The 17,383-nt window shown below is 48.5% G+C and overlaps 1 protein-coding gene across 1 annotated transcript; it reads left to right on the forward strand.

The window, feature by feature from the left end:
- Positions 1-1,051: 1,051 nt before the first annotated feature.
- On the forward strand, positions 1,052-16,344 carry Mon1a (MON1 vesicular trafficking associated A). Its single transcript, XM_021171957.3, has 6 exons — positions 1,052-1,375; positions 11,907-12,046; positions 13,245-13,733; positions 14,412-15,177; positions 15,833-15,980; positions 16,079-16,344. Exons 2-6 carry the CDS (start codon positions 11,920-11,922, stop codon positions 16,217-16,219), a joined length of 1,671 nt encoding a protein of 556 aa, XP_021027616.1. The 5' UTR covers positions 1,052-1,375; positions 11,907-11,919; the 3' UTR covers positions 16,220-16,344.
- Positions 16,345-17,383: the final 1,039 nt, after the last annotated feature.

Below are 17,383 nucleotides of genomic sequence, written 5' to 3' on the forward strand. Positions count from 1 at the left end.
TGAAAGACCTGAAAGTTCTGCTCCCCTTCTCAGTCTCCACTGCAAAGGAACGAACTCTGTCTCACATGGGACGCTTCCCTTACCCAGCATTCAAGGTTCTGGTAACCCTGTGCAAACTATCTCCAGTAAAAGGTCACAGGTTGCCATCATGTCACTCACACATATGCCGGTATTATGGAGTCAGATTTCAAATTTGCATAGGGGAGAGAGAGAGAGAGAGAGAGGGAGAGAGAGAGAGAGAGAGAGAGAGAGAGAGAGAGAGAGATCCCCAACTTCTGGATAAGATTGTGTGAAACATCCTTAGGGAGCCTGTCAAACTGCAAGGAAAAGTCAGAGGTTTTTGACTTTGTCCTTTATCTCAGAACTATTGGGATGATTAACCATGAAGCTCGAAAAGTAAGCAAATTGCTTCAGATAAAATATAAGTAATACTAGCCATTCCCTAATTTTGCTTCTTCAAACTATTCACCAGAAATAAGGGCTGCTGGGAAAACTTGTTTTCCTAGTTTTATTACTTTGTGTCTAGGAAATTATAAGCAGTGGTTCCTTGCCCTTAGAAATCACCCAGGAGCTTTTTCAAATAACTCCGATGCCTCGTACCTCACATTCATCCCATTAAGTAAAAATCTCTAGGGTAGTGTCCAGGCATTAATGTTTTTTTAAAAAGCTCCCCGGTTCAGTCTATGTGAATTGTTGAGAACTGTACCTTCTGTTGCCTTATACTAATATACTGTGACCAGACTTAAGGTCTTTTTAAGCAACAATTTTTGAGCCTTTTCAACACGTCCGCGTCTCGTACAGTCTATGTGGCTGTGCTCACTAGTGGCATTTATCCAGCTCCCTAAACTTGTCTTTCCATGATCGGTGGGGAAATACCGACGTTCGTTCTGGTCCCTTAAAGTAAACATCTAGTGGGTGTTTGGGGGGGGGGGGGGGAAGGGTAGAGGACCCGCCTCTAAGACACGGAAGAAGGCGGTGCCAGGTGAAGCAACCCGGGTCCTGGGTCAGACCCCGCCTCTGGCATCGCCAGGCTCCGGAGCCCGGAACCGCTCCCGCAGCTTTAAGGCTGCGGAGAGTTACGGACTACATTTCCCACAATGCACACAGGGGCGGGCTGGGGCTGGCCAAGAGGCTGGAACCGGGCCTCCGCCACCAGAGGCCGGTGAAAGCTGTCTTCCTGCGCCGGTGGCCGGTTAAGGGTCGGCAGGAGAGATCGGTTCCTCCGCCGTGGCCATGTCTGTATCCTCCAGGGGCGGTAGCCCCGCGAAGTTGCACCCTAAGGCCAGGCACTGCTGGACACTTATATCTCCCCAGGGGTCTGGCAGAGGGCAGTGACTGGCACCCTCGGTAGGTCCTGTGTTTCCCCAAGAAACAGGTGAGTTCGACTGCCAACCCACGTGGCCTGGGGGCGGCGAGAGGCGGGCAAGCTGTCATCTTTAGAGGGAGGGGCTTGAAAACAAGGGGGGGGGTCCCGGCCATCTACTGCCCCGATAGGGGTACTGCGGCTCTTTGGGGTCCTTAAGAGGGCTGGTCCCAGCTAGGCACTACGAAAGATGAAGCGAGAACTCATTCTTTGGCCGGGAGAGCAATGTCCCATAGGCAGCAGACACCAACCCCCAATTCGGACATATTCGGCCCACAGAGTTCTCTTTAAAAGCTACGGAGGATGGTGGAGTGAGACAGGCAGGTCTGGAAGGGTGAGCCAACCCTTTCTAGGTAGAGTTTGCTTGGGAACTGTGAGTAGCCTTTGTCAGGAAGGGGAGTGGCCTCTAGAGGTGACAAGGAGCTAGGCTCATTGTAGATCCAGGAGGCATCTTGCTGAAGCAGGCACATCGCAGTCCCAATTGAGCCCTGACTGTCAGACTTTCTGAGTCGTTCTCCCAAGTGCGCCAAAGGGGTCAAGACCAAAAGTGAAGCGCTCTTAGAACAGGAAAAAGGATCAAGGTTGTTTGGAGCTAGTAAGGAGTGGTTTTTGCAAGACCCTCCTCTCTCAGGAGCAATCTGAAGGAGGAAAAGCATCAGCGTTTTGTTTGTTTGTTTTTGTTTTATTTTGTTCTTGGTGATTTTGTTCATAGGCTCTGCTAGAGGCTTCTAGGGAAAGTTGCATGCCCTGGGAGCACTTAGAGGAACTGCCTAAAAAAGTGTTCCTGTAGAGACCACTGGGGCTGTTCTCAGACACCTCCCTTGCATAACGGCTTCAGGACCAGCTTTCCAGGAGCACTAGCTGTAGAAATCAAAGTCTATTGGAGGTGGGAGGTGGGCTTTATCTGCTCCACTCAACCTTCTTGCCTGAGTGGGTGGGTATCCAGAAAACGGTTCGCTTCACCAGGCCTTCTGGTTGGAACCCCAGACTGACCTTGGAGAGGATAAAAATGCTATATGATCTCACACAGAAGGAGAACTTTTGTGGAAAAAAAAAAAAGCACCGGCTAGCTCTAGACAGCTGGCCCTGCTCCCTTCCCTGTGCAGGTCCTATGCTGGGGACACTCAGAAACACTGGATTTATTTAACACTCAGAAGCACAAAAAGTGTCCTGAAGGAGCATGTTGTCAGGACGGCATAGCTGGTGTAGAACTTGTTTGGAGTTTGAAGGCAGAAGTACAACGCCACAGAGAGGGCATTGTGCAGACCTAGGAGGTAGATAAATTTGGGAGAGATAGCTAGAAGCAGCTGAGAACTGGCAACCTGGCTCTGCAACTGCAGAGAAGGTAAGAACAGCTTGCTTGATACCCGGGAGACTGAGGCCCGTGGCTCTTTGACCTGATGTCCTGGGGCAGGGGAGAGGGGGACAGGAGGAGGGGTCCCTCAAACTAGAGTTCATGATTCCTGAGGTGAGAAGTATGTTTGATCAGGTCATTCCTCAGGCCCTGGCTGACTGAGAAAACTTCCAAAGGATTGATTGGCAGGACAGAGGCCACTGGATCTGTGTGTAAATCCAGTCTGAGTGCTAAGAAGAACCACAATGTGCTAATAACTTCAGCTGAGTATAGGGTATGCGTACTCTGTATAGCCAGACCACATGTATTATCTCATTTAATCTTCCCACCCCATACATCATTCCTGGCTGTTTGCAGCCATTCGGTACCATTTTATAAGTAAGAAAACGGACCAGGAAAACCAGTTCCTCTAACTGCAGAGCTGCTTTGCCTGACTGCTTCCAACGACAAGCTGTCTCCACAGGCAGGAGTTTTCTTGCCTGACCCCAGGTACACTTGAACTGGGTGTTCACAGACCTTTCCTTTTCTTTATCCTCCAAAGATATCCTCCAAAGATGTGTTAAATGCCGATTTAATTCCTCCTGCACTTGTCTAACATAGCAGGCCACAGAGTGACCTTCAATCTAGGAAAAGAAAAGCCCTGGTGAGCAGATATACTGCTGATAAGGTATTCCGGCAGCAGCCTGAAGTGAGGGAGTGAGTCACTGTGCTAGCCTAGGAAGAGATATGAGTGACTTAGGGTGTTGGTAGACTGAGGGCAAAGGTCAAGTGAAGAGATCCGGCTATGCTGGGCTGATGTAGAAAGGGGGCAGGAAGAAAGGGTAGAAAATAAGCTCCGAGAAATGAAGGAGAAAGGATCAACGGAGGGGCCTCCTGTGCCGTTGGGGGAAGTGACTTTCTTCTAACTGAGGTATTAATGTAGTGAGCAGAGGAAGAGCCTGACCCGACCTACCTTTCAGAGGCTCACCTCGATTACAAAGGCCGACCTGGTGGAACACATTACTACTGGTTAGGAGGTTGTGGCAATAATTTGCTAGGGAGATAATAGCGGCTTAGACCCATCAGATAATCAGGGAAGAGATAAGAAATGGTCAACTATTGAACCGGGTGTGCTAGGTGGTGGTGGCGGCATTCCCCTTTGATCCCAGCACTCAGGAGGCAGAGACAAGTGAATCTCTTGAGTTTAAAGATAACTTGGTCTACATAGTGAGTGCCACGACAGCCAGAGCTACACAGAGGAACCATGTCTCAAAGCAAAACAAAATAAAAAAGTAATAGTCAACTATTGGATATAGACATTTACAACTTTGATGTGTTATTCTGGGAAAGTTGGTCATTCTATCAGGAACCTCTTATTGTCTCCCTCCCACTATTATTTACTTATTTTTTTTTTAAGATTTATTTATTTATTATATGTAAGTACACTGTAGCTGTCCTCAGACACTCCAGAAGAGGGCGTCAGATCTCCTTACGGATGGTTTTGAGCCACCATGTGGTTGCTGGGATTTGAACTTGGGACCTTCTGAAGAGCAGTCGGCGCTCTTAACCACTGAGCCATCTCGCCAGCCCTATTTATTTATTTTTAAGATTTTAATTTTATTTATTTTGATTATGTGTGAATGTTGGAAGAGGAAGTGGCGTATGTGTGTGCAGTGCCTGCAGTGGCTAGAAGAGGGCACTGGGTCCACTGGAGCTGGAGTTCTAGACATCTGTGAGCTGCCTAACCAGGGTGCTAGGTATCAAACCCAGTCTTCTCTAAGAGGAGTACATACTCTGATCTAAACTGCTGAGCCATCTCTCCAGCCCCTATTTGTTGCTTTTTATGAGACAGAGTCTCATATATCCCAGGTTGGCTTCAAACTCATTACATAGCTGAAGGAATTGAATTTGTGATCTTCTTGCTCCTGTCTCCTAAGAGTTGAGATCACCCACATTTGTTTGTTTATTTGTGTATGTAAATGTGTGTATATATGTGTGTATAGGTGCCTGAGGAGGCCAAAAAAGAGCATTGGGTCCCCTGTGAGCTGGAGTTACAGGTTGTTGTGAGCCCCCCCCCCCTCCAACATGGGTCCTGGGAAATGAGCTATGATCCTCTGCCAAAGCAGTAAATAAATAAATAAAAATAAAATGAAATAAAATAAAATAAAAAATTCTTAGCCACCAAAGCTATCACTCCAGGCCCATCCATGGCTCTGTGTGTGTGTGTGTGTGTGTGTGTGTGTGTGTGTGTATGTATGTATGTATATGTGTATACATGGACGGGTGCACATATTGAGGCCACAGGTCAACTTAAAATATAATTTCTCAGGTGTTGTCCACCTTGGTTATTTGCTTTTAAACTTTTTCTTTTTAAATTTGGGGTGAATGTGAAGGTCAGAAAATGACTCACAGGAGTTCTAGGGATCAAACTCAAGTTGTTAAGTTTGGCTGCAAGCAGTGATCTAGCTGGCTGGCCCAACATTGGTTATGGTTTTGATTTCTTTGTTTTGCTTTATTTTTTGTTTTTGAGACAGGGTTTCTCTGTGTAGCTTTGGCTGCCCTGGAACTCTCTGTAGACCAGGCTGGCCTTGAACTCACAGGGATCCGCCTGCCTCTGCCTCTTAAATGCTAGGATTAAAGGCGTGTGCCACCATTCCCTTGCCCAACCTTGGTTTTTGAGATAAGGTCTCTCTTTATAGCTCTCTCTCTCTCTCTCTCTCTCTGGAACTCATCTTGTAAGGCTACTTTGGCCTTAGAGCCCCAGGGATCTAGCTGTCTCCACTTCTCCAGCCCTGAGATTATGCGGGTGCACCATGCCAAACTTTTTACAGGGATTCTTGGGATTCAACTGGGTTCTCATGCTCACAAGGTAAGCATTTAACAACTGGGCTATCTCCCCAGTCCCATACATGATATTATATAGTACAGGGTTCAAACCCAGAACTGTATGTGTTATAGGCCAGCACTCCTTCAACTAAATTACATACCTAGCCCCCAGTTTTGTTTTTATTGAGACCAAGTAGCATTCACTGTAGCTCTGGATGGTCAAAGCCATGGCTGGTGGTGACACCCTAAGTGCTGGGGCTATAGCTATGCACCAGCACCACAGCCTCTGGCCGCATTATAGTTTATCTTATCTTCCTCTCTCTGGTAAAGATAGGTTCTCAGGTATCCCAAGCTGCTGCTCCTCTCTCTGGAGTGCTAAGCATGTCTTGTCACCATGTCATATTTTGAAGATCAAACTGAGCTGCAGCCTCATCCCCTGCTGTTTGTTTGTTTTGGTCTCACTGTAGCTCAGACCGACCTTCCTGCATTGGCCTACCAAGTTTGAGATTTTAAGCCTAAGTCATAATGGCTAGTTGTTTTTGTGCTTTTTAAAAAGACAGCATCTCATTCGGACCGAGCTTACATCACACTCACTTTTCTAGCTAAAGATGCCCTTGAGCTCCTGACCCTCTGCTCTCATCGCATGCAGGCACCACCAGTTTAAGTAGAACCTTCGAGCATACTAAGCGAGCAGAGCACTCTACCTCCCGAACCATATTCCTAGATCTCCTGCTCCTCTTCCTCCTCCTCTTCCTCTTCTTCCTCATTATTATTGGGGGTTTTTGTTTGTTTTTTGTTTTTGGAGGTTTTTTTTTTTTTTTTGAGATCTGGTTTCTCTGTGTAGCCCTGGCTGTCCTGGAACTGACTCTGTAGACCAGGCTGGCCTTGAACTCTGAGATCCACCTGACTGTGCCTCCAGAATGCTGGAATCAAAGGTGTGCGCCACACCACCCACCACCGCTCAACTTTTTTTCTTTATCTTTTCGTTTTTGAGACAGGGTTCTCCATGCCCAGGTTGGCCTAAAACTGCCTTTGCCTCCCAAGTTCTGGGATTAAAGGCGTGTGCTGCCACCACTGTCTGGCTAGCTGTATTATTTTCTTTTTTTATAAATCTTTTTTTTTTTTTTTTTTTCGAGACAGGGTTTCTCTGTGTAGCCCAGGCTGTCCTGGAACTCACTCTATAGACCGGGCTGGCATTGAACTCAGAAACCCGCCTGCCTCTGCCTCCCAAGTGCTGGGATTAAAGGCGTGTGCCACCACCATCCGGCTTCTTTTTTTTTTTTTTAATTTATTATTATATATAAGTACACTGTAGCTGTCTTCAGACCTGCCAGAAGAGGGTGTCAGACCTCATTGCAGGTGGTTGTGAGCCACCATGTGGTTGCTGGGATTTGAACTCGGGACCTTCAAAAGAGCAGTCAGTGCTCTTAACCTGCTGAGCCATCTCTCCAGCCCTGTATTATTTTCAATGGGAAAAATAATGCTAGTAAAGTTAGAATATTGCAATATAAGATGTTTAAAGTATCTCCTCATCAAAGGTCATTGTTTTTGCTTTTATGTGTTATTATTATTGTTTTTGCTTTTATGTGTTACTATTGTCTGTGCGTATGTGTTCATACCAGAACACATCCACATGGAGCCCTCAGAATCGTTCTCAAGAAAGCTGTTTGCCTTCTATGAAATAGGGTCTCTCATCACCTACCAGTTAGGCTATCGGCTGGCCAGCAAGCACCAGGCATCCTCTGTCTCTGCCTCCACAGTACTGGAATTACAAGTGGCAACAAAGCCAGCAGCACCTCACGCTGGTTCTGGGGATGGGATTCATGCCTTCTTGTTTGCGGGGCAAGCATTTCACTCGCCGAGCCATCCCTGACATCCCCTGTTGGTTTGGATTGACTTATTTTATTATTATTAATTATTATTATTATTTTGGTTTCTTTGAGACAGAGTTTCTCTATGCAGCCCTGGCTATCTTGGATCTCAGACCAGGCTGGCTTCAAGTTCAGGACCCTCCTGCTCTGAGTACGCCACCGCAGCCTGTCTAGCTTAGTGTTTAAAGATGTGAAGATGTGTTTTTATTGTTTTTGTGTCTCGGTAAATGCATGCCACTTGGGTGCATGCCTGTAGAGGCGAGAAGAGGACACCGGTTTCCCGAAGTGGGACTTACAGGCAGTTGTGGGCCTAATGTGGGCCTGAGAACCAAACTTGGCTCTTCTAGAGAAGCAGTAAATATTTTTAAATGCTGAGCCATGTTTCCAGCCACTCTCCCCAATAGTCTGTTTTTTGGGGGGTTTTTAGGGGTTGGTTTGGTTGTTGTTGTTGTTGTTGTTGTTGCTGTTGTTTTTTACAAAGTCTCATTTGGGCGAGACTGGATTTGGAGTTTCTTGCTTTGTAGTTTAGAATAACTTTGAACTCCAGGACCTCTGGCCCAACTCAAGTGCTAGGATTTTGGGGGTGTGCCACCACACCCAAGAAACCTTCTCTAGAAAAATTGGGAGCTTGGTTGGGGCATATAACCTAAAGATAAGAAAGGAGAGTTCCAGGTGTATGCCTGTAAATCAGGTGGAAGCTTTGGGCTAGAAATAAAGTTGGATCCATTAACGTGCAGAGGTAACTTACAAGAGTGGAATAAGATCCCAAAGGCATTGAGGACAGAGAAGAGAAACGAGGACTGAACTCTGGGCCCTCCAGTCAGAACTGTAGAAAGCACACACATGGGTAATCCCTGAGTCAAGAGAGCCAAGAAAAGAGAATGGTGTTCTAGAAGCCAAGAGCCAGCCGTAAGTGCTTCAGGAGAGAAGGAGTAAGCCAGGGTTGGTGGCATAGTCCCAGTACCTGGGAAAAGGCAATTCCCTCAAGTTCAAATCCAGACTGCACTATTTAGTGAACCTCAGACCAGCAGAGCAGCCTTAGCCACAAAGTGAGACACTGTCTAAAAATATAAAGATAGGACAAGGGCTGGAAGAGAAATAGGGGGCTGGAAACAGAGGAGAGGGAGAGAAGATAAGAACATATCAGGGGGATCTATTACCGCTCAGGGGTGAGGTGAGTTGACCTTAGAGGTCATTGGTGGAATAGTGTCTGGATGTGGTGGATTCCAGAGAGAACAGGGTAAAGGCAGATGCTGTGGCAAAGACCTCACTGCTTAGGAGTTGGCTGTGGACTTTCCACATTTCCCAGCCCCCTTCGCTAGGACACTAATTCTAGGCAGCTTTGATTCTGAAGTATTTCAGAGCTTATAAATAATCTTCTACCTATGTTTCCCCATGTCTCTGTATGTGAAAGGCAGTGTTCTGAAATGGTAGAGGCATAAGATGTTAATAGAATGGACCACTGCTTGGTCTGAGCCACTCAGAATTATTACCAGACAGGGACTGAAGAGATCGTTCATTCAGTCATTGTGTATTTTCTCAAAGCCATGAGGACTGGAATTGAGGTCCAGCATACACACGTCTTAGTTTGGGGTTTACTGCTCTGAACAGACACCGTGACCCAGGCAACTTTTATAGTGGACAACATTTAATGTAAGCCCTAGCCAGGTGTGGCTCACAGGAGGCAGGAAGATCCCTGAACCTGAGGCCAGCCTGGTCTACAGAGTGAGTGTGGAAAGTCCACAGCCAACAGGACAGCCAGGGCTACACAGAGAAACCCTGTCTTGAAAAACAAAAAAACAAAACAAAAAAAAAACATATATATGAGTATATAAAGAGTATATATGGGCTGGTGAGATGGCTCAGTGGGTAAGAGCACCCGACTGCTCTTCTGAAGGTCCAGAGTTCAAATCCCAGCAACCACATGGTGGCTCAAAACCATCCGTAACGAAATCTGACTCCCTCTTCTGGTGTGTCTGAAGACAGCTACAGTGTACTTACATATAATAATATATATACTCTTTTTTGTAACTCTGGCTGGCCTTGAGCTTGGCTCTGTAAATCAGGCTGGCCTCAAGCTTACAGAAAGCCACCTACCTTAGCTTTCCTGGTGCTGGGATCAAAGGCATCCACTGCCATGTCCACCCTGGTAAATGCATGGTAGAGTGTGGCATGAGAGAACCATTGTAGAAGTGTTTCAACTCTTGTGTCAAGTTCTTCCCTCCTGTAGTAACATCAGACAAACCCGAGCTTCGTTTCTCAGCTCTGTAGACTAACCTGATTAGAGCTGTGCTCTGAATTGTAGACTCAACCCACATACACTTCATAGAAGGCTAACCTGGTTTTTTTTTGGTTTTTCGAGACAGGGTTTCTCTGTGTAGCCCCGGCTGTCCTGGAACTCACTTTGTAGACCAGGCTGGCCTCGAACTCAGAAATCCACCTGCCTCTGCCTCCCGAGTGCTGGGATTAAAGGCGTGCACCACCACGCCTGGCTGAATTTTTTTAAGACAGGATTTCACTATGAATTTCAGGCTGGCCTTGTCACTATGTAGCCCAGGCTGGCCCAAACTTTGAACAACCCTTCTGTTTCAGTCTCTCAAATATTGTACTGGCTAACCTGACAGTGTTACTTCCTTCTGGTCCTTTTTATGTATTTTAAAATGTGTTTTATTTTATTTTATTTTATTTGACATATAAACATTGTACTTTGTCTTTTTGTGTATATAGGGGCTCATGAGATGGTTCCGTGGGTGAAGGCACTTGCTGCCAAAGTTGAGTTTTATCCTTGAACCCCACATGTGAAAAGACAGGTGCAGTGGTCAGTATCTGTGATCTCGGCACATCTATGGTGAGACAGGAGGCAGAGGCAGGAGAATCGGCAGGAAGTTGTGGGTCATCCAGCCTGAGCACACTGCCCAGTGACAGAAACAAGAGGGATTCTGCCTCAAAGTGGTAGGAGAAAGCTGACTCCTGAAGTGTCCTTTAACTCTGCATGCATTGTCGCACCTGTGTGCCTTCACACACACACACACACACACACACACACACACACACACACAATAAATAAATAAATAGTTTATATTTGTTTATTTTGAAACAGGATTTCTCTGTGTAACAGAGGCCTGACTTCCTGGACTTAGAGATCTGCCTGCCTTTCCTTTCTAAGTACTGGGATTAAAGGTGAATGCCACCACACCACACACCTTTAATAATTTTTAATTATTTTAAAGATTTATATATGTCCATCGCTTGTGTGCCTGGTATCTGAATGGAACTAGAATTATAGGCATTTGTGACCCACCATGTGGGTGTTGGAAATGGAACTCAGGTCCTCTGGAAAACTAAGTGCTCTTAACTGCTGAGCCATCTTTTTTTTTTTTTAAAGATTTATTTATTTATTATATGTAAGTACACTGTAGCTGTCTTCAGACATACCAGAAGAGGGAGTCAGATCTCCTTACGGATGGTTGTGAGCCACCATATGGTTGCTGGGACTTGAACTCAGGACCTTCAGAAGACCAGTCTGGTGCTCTTACCAGCTGAGCCATCTCACCAGCCCCTGAGCCATCTTTTTAGGTTCTAAATAACTAGGTTTGTTTGTTTGTTTTGTTTTTTGGTTTTTCGAGACAGGGTTTCTCTGTATAGCCCTGGCTGTCCTGGAACTCACTCTGTAGACCAGGCTAGCCTCGAACTCAGAGATCTGCCTGGCTCTGCCTCCGAAGTGCTGGGATTAAAGGCATGCGCCACCACGCCCGGCTAAATAACTAGTTTTAAATGCAGATGAAATGTACGGTTTCAAGCTGGTGGAGCACACCTGTGACCCCAGCCCTGGAGGCAAAGGCAGGTGTGTTGGAGGCCAGCCTGGTCCATGTCTCAGGCCCCAGGGCAGCCAGAACCACATGGAGAACCTGTCTCAAGAAAAAAAATTAGAAGCATGTTTTGAAACAAACTAATAATAGCAGCTAACACCGTCAGGATAGCTAGGAAGATTGAGTGGGAGAGAGAATGAATAACATTTCTCTCGGCTTCCGATGTTTCCAAGTTTTCTGCAGTGAATGTGTGTGTCTTCTTATAAGCAGAAAAGGAACATGATGACTGCTAAAGTGTCTACCTACTATGTACAAGGAACACTATGGCTGGTAAAGTCTACCTGCTATGTACAAGGCCCTTCAACTCCCAGGAGAGGGAGAGGGCAGAGGGGAGGGAAAGAGATAGATCATAGGTTTTAAAACAAGGTTTTACTATGTAGCCACAGCTAGCTGGTACTTTGGGGAATTCTTCTAACTCAAGTCCCCCGAGTCCTAGGATTATAGGTACCAGACACCACATCTAGAAACAAACAACTTATTATTTTTTAGTGAGTGAGAGAATCCTCAGAAACCATCCCCAGGTCGTTGACTTAGTGGGGTCCTGGTAAGAAGCGTACTGTACTACTCCCAACCCCATCGATGTCTCCGCCAGAACACCTTACTCCTTTACTCTCTGTGATGTCCTTCTTTTACCTACCTCATAGGACAGCCCGAAAGATGGCTGCAGACATGCAGAGGAAGAGAAGCAGCGAATGCCCCGAGGGCACACTGGCTCCTTCCAATGGCCAAAGTGTGGAAAGAGCTGAGAGCCCCACGCCAGGACTGACCCAGGGAACGGAGCCAGGTATGGGCAGAGACTGGTAGAATAGCCAAGCCTCCAGGGAGAGGCAGGGCTCACAGTCTGTCTTCCTTTCCTTCCTACATGTTGCTCAGTCACTAGTCAGGTATTTGTCACACTCTGGGGACTATGCAGAAAGCAGGGCTCAGTTTACAGCTTTCCTTTCTAGCCATTTTCTGTCAAAACAGGCTCTTTTTTTCTTATTGATCTTACCTAAAAGTCTATACTTAAAATACCTTTTTTTATTTTTTGTACAGGGGAGGGAGGTTTGAGATAGGGTATAGCCCTGGCTATCCTGACTATCTCTGTAGATCAGGCTGGCCTGAAACTCACAGAGATCCACCTGCCTCTGCCTCCTGAGTACTGGAATTAAAGGTGTGCACCACTGGCACCCAACTAAAGTATCTTGTAATAAAACCTCAAACTGTTTGAAAAGAAAAAGAAGAGCTGGATGTGGTGCTGGCCACCTGTGATCCCAGCACGCGCGGGTCATCCGTGGGCTGAGGCAGGATTGGTGTGAATTCATGGCCAACCTGGGGCTACATAGTGAGTGAGTATGAGGCTAGCCACTTACTTATATACTAAGACCACGTCTCCAAAACAAGGAAAGTATGGACAGGGTCAAATTCTTGCCTGGCATGGCTTCAGGCCACAGGCAGTAGTCAGAGGCTATGGTAGCCCTCCCCCATGGTAAATAAGTCCATGCTCTTGGGGGTTACCATTGGAGTGACTAATAAGTGGTCAGTGTTCCAAAGGAAATCAAAGAGAGAAGAATGATACTGACTGTGGTTGAACATCAGGTGTATAAGTAACTACATCTTCCCTGAGAGCTGACATATGACAAGTACTTGGCCACAGTGGGAGGGGGTCGGGGGGGTGCTGATGATGCCTTCAGGTAAACAACCTGTGCAGGGCTCCTGAGCCAAATGTTAAGTGCGGAGGGGTCCAAAGTGCAGGTTAATAAAGGCCAGTATGTTTGGAATGGGCAAGGGGTAAGCTGTTCAATGTTAGCGAGAGGTTGGCAGATACCAATTTCCAATGCTGCCATGAGACCTGAGGCTTTTAAGTTGTAGATTAGCATGGTCCACGGCAGACAGGGGGGGAGGAGGTGTAGCTTGGCGCCAAGCAGCGGAGCATCTCCTTGGAGAGTGGTGAGTGTCTGGTAACAGCTGCCTCTCTAAGCACCGGTGCTTTCGGTCTGCAGGTGCTGGGCAGGAGGGTGCAATGTTCGTCCATACACGTTCCTATGAAGACCTGACAGAGTTAGAAGACAGAGAAGCTTCTGGGGACAGCCCCAAAGAGTGCGTTGGGAGTCCCCCGCCACTGGCTACGGACATGCGCCAGATTAGCCAGGACTTCAGCGAGCTAAGCACCCAGCTGACCGGTGTGGCCCGGGACCTGCAGGAGGAAATGCTGCCAGGAAGCTCTGAAGACTGGCCGGAGCCCCAGGGCGCAGCTGGCCGAGGAGCAGCCACAGAGCCCTCCCAAGAAGGCTCAACTGAAGGGGAAGAGGAGGACGCTACGGAGGCGTGGCGTCTCCACCAGAAGCATGTGTTTGTACTGAGTGAGGCAGGGAAGCCTGTGTATTCTCGATATGGGTCTGAGGAAGCCCTTTCCAGCACTATGGGTGTCATGGTTGCCCTGGTGTCCTTCCTGGAGGCAGACAAGAATGCCATCCGCTCCATCCATGCAGGTGAGCCGCCTGAAGAGGGGTGTGGGGAAGGCTCCAGTGGCAGGGCTTGTTCATACCAAACTTTGGACAGATGGACAGACAGACAGACAGACATACACACACACACACACACACACACACACACCCCTAGAAACCTGGGTTGTCTTTGGCTGAGAGACAAGTACTTCCATCTCTTGGGCCATAAGCTCTCACAGCACAGTAGGTAGGATAACAATAGAGGCTCCCTGAGGTGGTGGGAGAAGTTTTGCCATCAGAAAGGATGAAAGCCTCCTGGGGCAGTGACAAAAGAATGAATTAAAAACAAACAAGCAGTAGACCCCAGATCTTTAGCCCAGATCTCTTGCTAATTGAGCACTTACCATAAAAACGTGCTTTCTTGAACTGGGGTCTGGTGATGTCCACATACCCTGTAAATCCCAGCACTTGAGAGATGAGGGCAGGAGAATCAGCCTCAGCTGCATTAGCCAGTCCCAGGCCAACCTTGGCTACTCAAGTGAGACACTCTCAGAAAGCAAACAGATTGTGAAGCAGATGACAGGGAAGTGGGGCGACTGGCTAAGCACACCCAGTAAGCCCCTTCAGAGTTCCCAGCAAGAAAACTGTGTGCCCACTGGGAAAGCCTATCCGGGAGGGCATCTGGGAGGAGGGCTGAAGCTGACCCCATCCCCACACCCTCAGATGGCTACAAGGTAGTATTCGTGCGCCGGAGCCCTCTGGTGCTGGTGGCGGTGGCCCGCACGCGGCAGTCGGCCCAGGAGCTGGCGCAGGAGCTACTGTACATCTACTACCAGATTCTGAGCCTTCTTACCGGCGCGCAGCTGAGCCACATCTTCCAGCAGAAGCAGAACTACGACCTGCGGCGCCTGCTCTCGGGCTCGGAGCGAATCACCGATAACCTGCTACAGCTAATGGCTCGAGACCCCAGTTTCCTGATGGGTGCGGCGCGGTGCCTGCCCTTGGCAGCGGCCGTGCGGGACACGGTGAGTGCCAGCCTGCAGCAGGCGCGTGCTCGCAGCCTGGTCTTTTCCATCCTGCTGGCCCATAACCAGCTGGTGGCGCTCGTGCGCCGCAAGGACCAATTCCTTCATCCCATCGACCTGCACCTGCTTTTCAACCTCATTAGCTCCTCCTCCTCCTTTCGTGAGGGCGAGGCTTGGACCCCCGTGTGCCTGCCAAAGTTCAATGCGGCCGGCTTCTTCCACGCACACATCTCTTACCTAGAACCTGACACCGACCTCTGCCTGCTGCTGATCTCCACTGACCGTGAGGACTTCTTTGCAGTCTCTGACTGCCGACGGCGCTTCCAGGAACGCCTCCGAAAGCGGGGAACCCATTTGGCCCTGCGGGAGGCGCTGCGCACACCTTACTACAGCGTTGCCCAAGTGGGCATCCCTGACCTTCGCCACTTCCTCTATAAATCAAAGAGCTCAGGACTCTTCACCAGGTGAGAGGAGGCACTGCTTCAGGGAGACAAGAATACAGAGATGGGGGAGGCTGGTTGGTCATGAGACCTGAGACGCAGCCCTGAATCGGACCACTCCTTTGAGAGTGTACCAATCTTCTGGGGCGGATTTACTCTGGCATCTCTCGATGGGCACACACCTCTCTTACTTCAGTACTTATAAGGCCTGGAACAACTTGGGAAAGAGGCTGGAATTCAGGGTTTCCCACGTCCTTTGCCCTGTAGCAGCTCTGCTTTTGAGGTAATTTTGGTCCAGGCCAGAATGCAAAATCGACCCCCCCACCCCCACCCCAATAAAGGAGCTGGCCAGATGTGTCAAAGTCTGGCTTCCCTTCCTGTTCCCTCCATTTTGGGCTCAGGTTTCCCAGCTTGCCTTGCTCCACTCTAGACTTGCTACTCTGTTAGATACCTAAACTCAGAAACAGCCTCTCCAATGAAGGGTCACCATGAGCCTGGCTAGGGAGTGGGTCTCCCTTCTGAGCTGGGTCGTCTTCTGTAGCCAGAAGACAATCTCTTCCAGTAGGGGCGCACCTGGCGAACAGGCAGTAAGATCTCCCTGTCCAGAAATAGATATTTCTAGATCTCCAGAGAAGACAGTGAAAGGCCTTCCCATGTGAACCCACTTCTCCATTTGCAGTCCTGAGATTGAGGCCCCGTACTCCAGTGAGGAGGAGCAGGAGCGACTGTTGGGCCTCTACCAGTACCTGCACAGCCGTGCCCACAATGCCTCTCGCCCACTCAAGACCATCTACTACACAGGCCCCAATGAGAACCTCCTAGCCTGGGTAAGGTAGCCCTAGAGAAACTGGTCTTTATGCGGACCCTGGGAAGATGCCACAGGGGCATACCGACCCTAGATGATGACCCTTTGCCCCTCCTCCAGGTGACAGGTGCCTTTGAGCTCTACATGTGCTACAGCCCACTGGGGACCAAGGCATCAGCTGTCAGCGCCATCCATAAGCTGATGCGCTGGATCCGTAAAGAGGAAGACCGTCTCTTCATCCTCACGCCCCTCACCTATTGATGGAGGTGGGAAGGCATTCTGGGCATGGGAAGCCATGGGAGCTTCCAGGTGAGGCTGGCTTCCCCTGCCCAGCCAGCAGGCAGGGACTGTGGGCTGGTGCGTGCATTAAAGTGCGTTGAGAAAAACACTGTTGCCCTTTGTCATTGGTTCTTTGTTCTGTTTTGTTGGTAATTTTTTTGTTTTGTTTTGTTTTGTTTTAAGATTTGTTTTATTTATATGAGTACACTGTAGCTGTTTCCAGACACACCAGAAGAGGGCATCATATCCCTTTACAGATGGTTATGAGACACCATGTGGTTGCTGGGAATTGAACTCAGGACCTTTGGAAGAGCAGACAGTGCTCTTAACCACTGAGCCATCTCTCCAGCCCATTTTGTTGGCTCTCTCCATATAGCATTGGCTGTTGGAACTCACTATGTCCAGGCTGTCCTCTAATCTACAGAGACCCTGCCTGTGCCTCCTGCATGCTGGAAGTTAAGTTGTGCGCCAGCATGCCCAGCCTTGCCACTGGCCCTTCCCAACCACTCTCACATATAGACACGGTCCTCTTCCTGCCTCTTCACATTCCCTGTTCATGGACACACATGCTCATTTGAGCCCCTCTTCTCCCACCCTTTTGCCAGCATCAAGACACTCACATGTGGAATCGGATTCTAGGCTAGGGCTGATTTGGTTCCACCAAAGTCCTGCCATGTGTAAAGGGTTCGTAAGCACCCTGCTGTCTTTCCCTTGTCTGCCTCCATCTTTCCATACCCTGTCCTCCCAGTGCTAGTCACTCCTTTACCCCTTGGTGGAGCCCAGAATAATGCAGTCACCAGCACGCTGGTTGTGGCTCTGGTTAATGGACTGCTGTAGGGAAGGCCAGGCTGAGCTGAGTAAGACAAGCAGGAATGACCTGGGCCAACTTCTGGGTAGGAGCCCTGGGCAAGGCAACCCAGTGTTGAGTATGATTGGATTCCAAGTCTAGTCTCCCTATAGCCACGGGCCTCTGGGAAGCATGCTTAGGCCTTCCCATGAAGAGCTGTCTGCCTTCGTTCCTGTATCTCAGCCAGGCAGTTCATCAGCACAGCACCCCAAGAAAGCAGCAAGAGAAGTCCACTTGATCTCTGGAGCCGAGAGAAATAAACGTACAAGGTCACTAGATATGCTAGGTTGTTCCTCAGC

The sequence above is a fragment of the Mus caroli genome, unplaced genomic scaffold (assembly GCF_978045245.1).
Source record: "Mus caroli unplaced genomic scaffold, Mus_caroli_1 scaffold_11, whole genome shotgun sequence".
Lineage (NCBI taxonomy): Eukaryota > Metazoa > Chordata > Mammalia > Rodentia > Muridae > Mus > Mus caroli.

Coding starts and splice junctions, on each gene's coding strand:
- Mon1a (XM_021171957.3), top strand. CDS start 11,920: ATGGCTGCAGACATGCAGAGGAAGAGAAGCAGCGAATGCCCCGAGGGC. Junction 13,734..14,411: donor CATCCGCTCCATCCATGCAG/GTGAGCCGCCTG, acceptor CCACACCCTCAG/ATGGCTACAAGGTAGTATTC. Junction 15,981..16,078: donor ATGAGAACCTCCTAGCCTGG/GTAAGGTAGCCC, acceptor CCCCTCCTCCAG/GTGACAGGTGCCTTTGAGCT.